The sequence below is a fragment of the Penaeus japonicus genome, unplaced genomic scaffold (genome assembly GCF_977035675.1).
Source record: "Penaeus japonicus unplaced genomic scaffold, GWHDUDI00000001_assembly GWHDUDI00000019, whole genome shotgun sequence".
In the NCBI taxonomy this organism is placed as follows: domain Eukaryota; kingdom Metazoa; phylum Arthropoda; class Malacostraca; order Decapoda; family Penaeidae; genus Penaeus; species Penaeus japonicus.
The window spans coordinates 25,530,373-25,539,107 of NW_028234421.1; the positions used below are offsets into that span (position 1 = coordinate 25,530,373).

At 40.9% G+C, this 8,735-nt stretch overlaps 1 protein-coding gene across 1 annotated transcript; it reads right to left on the reverse strand.

Annotated features, from left to right (window-relative positions):
• Positions 1-1,488: 1,488 nt before the first annotated feature.
• Positions 1,489-8,522, reverse strand: LOC122244759 (uncharacterized; the record flags this gene model as incomplete). The annotated part of the gene is given in 9 exon segments (XM_043002738.2): positions 1,489-1,771; positions 2,682-2,844; positions 3,137-3,304; positions 4,555-4,675; positions 5,459-5,669; positions 6,063-6,268; positions 6,752-6,917; positions 7,598-7,711; positions 8,367-8,522. Coding segments are annotated over 8 exon segments (1,301 nt in total), but the record flags the coding sequence as incomplete, so codon positions are not given.
• Positions 8,523-8,735: the final 213 nt, after the last annotated feature.

Genomic DNA, 8,735 nt, shown 5'->3' on the forward strand with positions numbered 1-8,735 from the left:
CAAACACACACACACACTCACACGACACACACACCACACACAGCACACACACACTCACCCCCATAAACCCCCACCCACCACACTCGACACAAACCGCCCCACCCGTACACAATCAACCCATTACACACCCCCCCCCCCCATAAACCCCCTCCCTCCACAAGCACAAACTACCGAACCACCCGACTCAAGACTCATCCCATACAGAGCCCAACTCCTCGCACGGGCGCGCCCGAACCATCCCACGGATTTCTATGTTTACCAAGCAATAGAGCACACCACATAGTACCAGTAAAACGCCCCCATCAGACCAGTCCGAGTAAATCAATATCCCAAATAGTGAACCCCTAATTGTACTCAGGCTCACACCATATAGCGCCGGCCTCCCTCCTGACGCCTAGCCCTCAACATACCCTGAAACAAACTACCCAGATCCCTATAACGCACACTTACATATATTTCAGACTGCATGCATTATGTCAGAACATATTTTGCCTTTTAATACTTCAGCACACAACCTGCCATACTGCAAGGATAATACCCGTAACAACAAAATTACTAATAAAGGAATGAATCACAAACCAGTAATAAAGTTACGTACTCAACACTTTTTGTCCCACTTAAACTATGACATCGTGATTATAGTGCCGTTTTATACCTATACCAAAGCTTAGTGGTATTTCCAATGCAAAGGATTATGATTTTACCACATGGCAATATTAGATTTTAATGGTCATTAAAAACATAAGCAAAGTTACAATGTATCTATAAAATAATTTTGCAATGATAACACTAACATGGTAGTATTACTCTTATGATTTGAGTAATGCAGGCCTATTACCTATATTTCTGTCTGTCATACTTATTTTTATGACACTTTGATGTAAGTTTGTAACTTGATAAAGAGTATTTTCATTTTCCCCCAAACCCCCCAAATTTCCTTTTAATTTTTTAAAACTCCCCTGGGGTAAAAATTAAAAAACCCTGGGCTGAATTGAAACCCCTTTCAGGTAACAAACAAACTACGCAAAGTATTATTATACTCTTGGTCTGAATTGAACCCTGAATACTATAAATCATGTATTAATTCTTTCAGGTAGTGATAATCAACTCGGGAAAAAAATTTAAAGATTGCCCTTTTGGTTTTTTCAACACCTTCTTGTATTGTTTTGCTTCATTTTTTTTGTATCTTAGGATTTTTTATTTTTTTTTTATTTTTTTATTTTTTTTTTTTTTGCATCTCCACTTTCTAGATGGTAAAAACTTTACAAAAATGCATTTTCATATTTGAGCTTTTTGAGATTCTCTTGTAAACTTTATGCTAATAATAATTCACTTGCTTCATATATCCCAAAGAGACAAAAGTCAACAATATCTATTTTGAACTTCAGTTTTCAAAATGTATACATTAATTCCTCACAAACTACACTCAACTAAAAAAAAAAAAAGTTCTCAATAAACGATACAAAATTACAAAAGAAAACAACCGACCTCTCTGTTGTAGAATTTTATTTTAACATATTTATACAGGAACACTCGGTTCCTGTAATCATAAAAAAATCAATACAAACTGCATTTCACATTTTGTAGTTTCATGGCAGTGAAGTGTAAGACTCGCCCTAGACTTCTTTTTCTTGTTATCTTTTGACACGTGAGATCTTGACTGGCAAAGGTTTATCCAGAAGAACTTTGAACTTTGAACTTTGTTTTTGAAGAGCTGTTTTTTTGTTTTTTTTTATCTGTATTTTCTTCTCTTTTGGCATCTTTTCACCATCTGTTAAGGGAAGAAACAAAAAGGGTAATAATATCTGAAAGAAATTTTGTGACAAGGCAAATGATAATTAGTTGATATTGCAATCCGTTACTGTGTTCATTATAAATTACAATGATCATATCATTCTTATATATTAAATCATGATCTTATCACATAATTACACATCAAACTTCTTTTTCCCCATCAAATCATAATACAACACATTACTGACATATAGAAACATCACATCACATTTTTCTTATATATCAAGGCAAAATTACAGACATGCACTATTCACATATTCCATTATTCTTATATACCAAACCATCATATGGCAATACATCTTCCTTACACATCAAACAATGATCACATTATACCACATCTTTCCAACACATCTGTAAACAGCTTGCTTAAATGGTTCGCCTGTGATGCAGGTCTTGAAAGTGCTTGTGCAGGTAAAAGTTGAGATTGATAAGCATTCAACAATTTGTCTTTTGAACAGATACAGGGAACCCACGCATCCGAAATAGAAAGGGGAGAGTCCTTTTTTTCCCGTTGGTTATGGAAAAAATATTTTTTCTCAATCTCAATTTTTAAAATTTGTTAGGAAGAAAAAGCCGGGAAAAATAGAACCCCCCCCCCGGGATTTTGTGATAAGAGAGGGGAGGGGGAAAAAGGAAAGAGGAGGTAGGAGAGAGGAAAAAGATTTTGAAAAAGAAAAAGGAGGGGGAGAAAAATTGAGAGAAAAAATAAAAAAAAGGGAAAAAAAAAAAAAAAACTTTAAAGAAAATAGAAAAAAAAAAAAAAAAAAAAAAAAAAAAAAAAAAAAAAAGAGAGGAGGGGGGGGGGGGGGGGGGAGAGAGAGAGAGAGAGAGAGAGAGAGAGAGAGAGAGAGAGAGAGAGAGAGAGAGAGAGAGAGACTTCGACGCACCTTCTTAGATGTAGTGATTCAACATGGCTTCGAAGTGCTCCTGGTGTCCCGACGAAGGCTTGGGGTCGCCGCGCTCCATGATGACCTTCTCGCATTCCTCCAGCGATGCTTCCCCGGCGGCCATTCGCGCCCCGATGCCCGAGTTCCACGAGGCATATCTGGCCTGAAGGAGGAGGGACGGAAGGAGAGGATGAGAGGACGAGTGAAGGAAGGAGGGGCGCGTCTCCGGAAAATAGCGCCTCTTGGCAAGCACTGAAATTGCTCCTAACACTATATTTCTTGCCTAATAATTCTATTTGCCATATCTTAGGTACGCTATGGGAAGGAAAGAGAGAGGGAGGGTAAGGAAGAGAGAAAGAGGAACACCTTCACTCCCACTCAATCCTTTCTCGCTCTTCCTCATTCCTCCCTCCACTCCCTCCCAATCCCCCCCTCCCCCCCCCACCTCCCCTTACCATAAGCGACTTCCTCATGACGCCGTCGGAGATGATCCTGGCAGCGTTCTTGAGGCCCCTGGCGAAGGTGTCCATGGCGGCGGCGTGGGCGATGAACAGGTCCCGCAGCTCGGTCGACTCGCGCCGGACTTTGGCGTCGAAGTTGAGTCCGCCCGGAGCCAGGCCGCCCTGGGACGAGAGAAGGGATGAGTGTGGGCGAGGCTACGGGGTGGAGAGGCTGAAAGGGAAGGGGGGTGGTGGGGGTGGTGGGGGAGGGTGGGGAAAGGGAGGGATGGGAGAGCTGGGGGAAGGGTAGTGAAATGAAGAAGGGAGGGATGGGAGAGGAGGGGGAGGGTAGCGAAATGAAGAAGGGGGTGATGGGAAAGGAAGTGAGGAATGGGAGGGAAGGGAGACTGGAGAAGAGGGGAGGGAAGCAGAAGAGTTGAGGATTGGAGAGGAGGTGAACACGAACGGAGTGTAGGGAAAGGATGAGAAAGGAGGGTAGGGGGAGGGGAGTGGATGAAGAGTTGCATGGGTGTGGGTGCAACGAAAGGGAAATAGTGATGGTTATGGCAGTAATGGTAATGGTAATGGTAATGATGGTGATTACGATGACGATAATAAATGAAGTCCCAACGAATGCGGTTTAGCGAAATTGCTGTGTTGATAAAATGTAGTTACTTAATGCGACCCATCGGTTGATCGTCTTTTAGCAGATGTACTGTGCATCTTTTGTCATAAAAAGTAGCATCTTTTGATTCAATATGAGATAACTATAATAATTGGCTGATTAAATTGTTTTACCACATTCTTTAATGTTTTTGTTATAATAAGGAAAAAAACAAACAAATGGAAGCAATTACTTCCTATCTACAATCAAGACAACAAGTCACGTAACACGGTCTCAGTACCAGAAATGATATGCCAATCTTAAATGCGACCATCCAGAGACACCATAACGTCACCGTGTGTCCGTGTGTCCAAGGAGGCTGCACTGTTGCAAGGCTATGGTGTTTACGACTTACAAATCACTCGACTTTCTGTGCTATTCTCGGTCAAGAGGCCTTTTACTAAATTGCTTTCCTTTACTAATAAAGCTGAAAGCAACTCTGACAAGGAGTGTTATCTTTTGTTCCACTGTATACTCCCTTTATACGTTATATCGAAAATTACTGAAATACCTAAAGCCCTTAGGACTTGTCCCAACACATAATTCTCAAGAATGAATATTCCGAAAGAAAAAAAAATAAGTAGAAGAAAAAAAAACTCCAACAAGTACAAGAACACCAGAAAACCTAAACACAACAATAACCTCATCTAGCAGACAAACACACACATACACATACATACACACACACACACACAATTACTGACACACACACACACACTCACACACACACACACACACACAAAACAACGTTCATCAAATCTCGCCTCACCTGTTCCACCACCGTCTTCATGATAACAGAGCAATTACGGACGTCCATCGGGAACTGGTCGGTGTCCCAACCTAAATCCGGTGACCCTGTGTTGGCATCAATGCTCCCCAACATGCCGTATCTGGTGATTTTTTTTTTAAGAATATTTTTTAAATTGGAAAAGCTCGGTGAGAGAATGGGAAAAGAATGTTATGAAAAGTGTGAAATAAACAGTATGAAGGGGAATGTTTACTGTTGTTATATGTAAATGAATGGTTAAATAGGCAGCTTTATATTATGTGCCGTTGGTGATTGCTAAACGATGATGATGATTATGGTGATGATGGTATTTTTTATGGTAATAATAATAGTAATAACTGTGATAATGATGATAATGATAATAATAATTTTCATAATAATGATGACAATAACAATAATAGTAATAAATAATGACAATGTTAATAACAATGAAGAAAATAATACCTATAATACTAACACTGTTGCTAACTGTAATAATACTGATAACAATTACAAAAAACAATACATTAATAATAATAATAATAAAACAATAAAAATAAAAACAATACAACAACAATACTAATAATAACAATAACAGAAAGGGTAACAATAATAATAACAATAATAATAACATTAATAAAAACAATAACAAAAAGGAAAATAATAACAATAACAAAAAGGAAAATAATAACAATAACAAAAAGGAAAACAATAATATAAACAAAACAATAATAACAATAACAAAGATGAAAACAAAAACAAACAAAAAACAATAATAACAATAACAAAGAGGAAAACAATAACAATAACAAAGACAAAAACAATAATACAAAAAATAAAACAACAACTTCACAAAAAAGGAAAACGATAACACCAACACCCGGAACCAAGATGGCCGCCAACTCACGCGGACGCGAACACAACATCATGTTCGTGTGGATGTCCGGCCAGTGTGGTGTGGTTGGGTTCTATGTTGAGCTTGAAGTGTTGCGTCAAGCCGTACTGGTGAAGGAAGGCCATCACCGTTTGAGCGTCGTAGTCGTACTGGTGACGTGTGGGTTCTTTCGCCTTGGGTTCAATCAGGAGTTGGCCTTTGTAACCGATTTTTTCCTTGTATACTTCGAGGCGAGGCGAGAGAGGGGGTGAAATGCGGGTGTTCATTAATTGATTTCGCGGGTTTGTGGGTAGGTTTGTGATGACTGTTTGGGGTTTATTTATTTATATTATTATTTTTTTTTTAGGTTTGGGGAGGCATTATTATTATTATTTTTTTTTCTATGCTAGACTTGTTGTATTACAAGATCGTGGTCTAATATAAAATTGATAACGAGTGATTTACAAATTCCACACTATGATGCAATGTAATCATCAAATCACTTATCTTAATAGAAAAACCAAAATAGAAAAAAAAAATCTAAATGTACTAACCCATCCCACTTCCCTTCAAGACCCCCCCCCCCCCCCCCCCCCCAAAAAAAAAAAAAAAAAAAAAAAAAAAAAAAAAAACTCACCAATGACCATCCTGAAGAAGGCGGCGAGGTGGTCCAGGTCCGCCTTGACGTCGGTGTTGAGCAGCGAGTGATACCCTTCGCGGCCGCCCCAGAACACGAAGTTCTCCGCCCCGAGTCTGTGGGCGACCTCCAGCCCCTTCTTGACCTGGGCGCCCGCGTAGGCCGTCACGTGGGCGTCGCAGCTGGTGCCGGCGCCGTGCATGAATCTGTTACGCAAATGAGCATGTTTTTTCAATCTATTTATTATTCTTTATATATATTTATACTTTCGGTGTGAGAGTGACTAGGTGTGTGTTTGTGGGGGGGAGGGTGATAGATTTCTAGCTTTTTTTTCGATCTCTCTTTTGTTTTCTATCTTTAGACTAATATTTCTTCGTGTGTTTTGGTATTAATTAGCTGTTGAACGTATCTATACGTCTAACAACATGACTCTTGACATCTTACAAAACGCACGTGTTTTTTAATCAAAACACAATAAAACAAATACCAAACCAAAAATAACAAAAGAAAAAATAACAGAAAATCAAAACACCAAACAATTAAAACCAACACTGCAAAACTCTTCACTCTCCCCCCCTCCTCTTCCTCTTCCTCTTCCTCTTCCTCCTCCTCCTCCACCACCTCCACCTCCACCTCCACCTCCACCCCTACCCCAACCCGCACACGCACCCAAACAACCCTACCCTCACCTAGGATGGGCGAAGAGATTGCACGTTGCCCAAAGCAACTTGACGCCCGTCTTCTTCTGCAACTCGGCCGCCAGTTCCACCAGCTGATCCAGGTTAGCGTTGGTCTCCGCGAGCGTAGCGCCTTCGGGAGCCAGGTCACGGTCGTGGAATGTCCAGTACTTGTTGCCTTCAAGAGAGGAAGGGGGTGGGGGATTGAGGTTAATTTATGCGTTTATGGAGATCGAGTCTCTGGGTTGTAATGGGGGGATATGTATGTTCAAATTCTGGGTTGTGTTGGCGTTGTGATTTTGTTTTTGTTTATACGGCAACTGATACTATTCGTTTTTAATATATATGAGGTAAAGAGAGTTATAATGCATAAATCCTATTTCTGATTTTTCTTCATGTAAACTAGTTAAGTAAACTAGTTAAGATCCATAACGATGTTTAAAACCAAATAATTGTTCTGTCCCTAATTGCTAAAGTGACGTAAATTATTCCTCCCTCATAAAAAAGTAACGATATACATTGTAGCAAAACTATCCTATGCGGAATACATAAACACACAAAGAAGAAAAGGCTGAAATAATACAAGTAATAGTAATAGTAATAACGATGATAATAATGATAACAATAAAACTAATAACAATAATAATTATGATAATAACAACACTAACAATAACAGCAGCAACAACAAAAACAAAAAAACAATAATAATAATGATAATAATAATAATAAGTAATAATAATAACAACAACAATGATATCAACAATAACAACGACATTAACAATTGCAATAACAATAGCAATAACAATAACAATAACAATAACATTAGCAATAACATTAACCAATGCTGGCACCACGCACCGAGTTTAGAGAAGAATTCAAAGGCCGCCCGCAGACGCCGCTTGGCATTCTCCAGCGACTCGGTGCCGTCGTCCCAGGGCCTCCTGATGGTGCCGGCGCCGAACGGGTCGCTGCCTGAGGGTCAAGGGTCAAGGGTCAGGGGGTGAGATGTAGGGTGATATGAGGCGGGAGGTAAGGTGAGAAATAGGGTGGGACGAGGAGGGAGATGAGGTGAGGTCGGATGAGATGAAGTGAGAGATGAGAGACAGTTTGAGAGAGACAAAGATGCGGCGTGATCGGGTGAGAGATGGGATTCTCGAGACAGGATGAGACAACGTAAGAAAGAATGCGAAACAGAGTTGGAGAAAACAATCAACCAGTAACACACCACTTCACACCAGCCATCCCCTTCAACACACTCCTCTCCTCATCAGTCTCAACAATATGAAATTCGTAAACTCCATTCATAAACTACTTCTGTAAACTCCATCCGTAAACTCCATCCATAAGCTCCACCCGTAAACTCCATCCGTAAACTCCATCCATAAGCTCCACCCGTAAACTCCATCTGTAAGCTCCATCCGTTAACTCCATCCGTAAACTCCATTTGTAAACTCCATCCGTAAACTCCATTCGTAAACTCCACCATCCATGAACTCCATCCGTAAACTCCATTCGTAAACTCCATCCTTAAACTCCATCCGTAAACAAAATCCGCAAACTCCATCCATAAACTCAACCATCCACAAACTCCCTCCATAAACTCCAACGAAACCGCAGAGCCACCGACCTGTGCCGCGGAAGGAGTGCCAATACGCCACGGAGAACCTCAGCCACTCCTCCATGGTCCGGCCCAAAACCTCCTGCTGGGCGTCGTAGTGGCGGAACACCAGGGTCTCATCGGGGGCGGCGTCTGGGTTGTACTGGATGGGCGAGATTCCTGGAACGCAGAGGGGGTGGGCGGTTAGGAGGAGGGGGGTGTGTGGATGTGGGGGGTGTTGAGGGGGGGGGGAAGAGGAGGTAGGAGAGGGATAAAGGAGGGAGGAGTGGGAAGGAGAGAGGAGAGAGAGAGGGAGGGAAAAAGGAAGGGATGAAGAGAGAGAGAGACATACACACACTCACAGAGAGAGAGAGAGAGAGAGAGAGAGAGAGAGAGAGA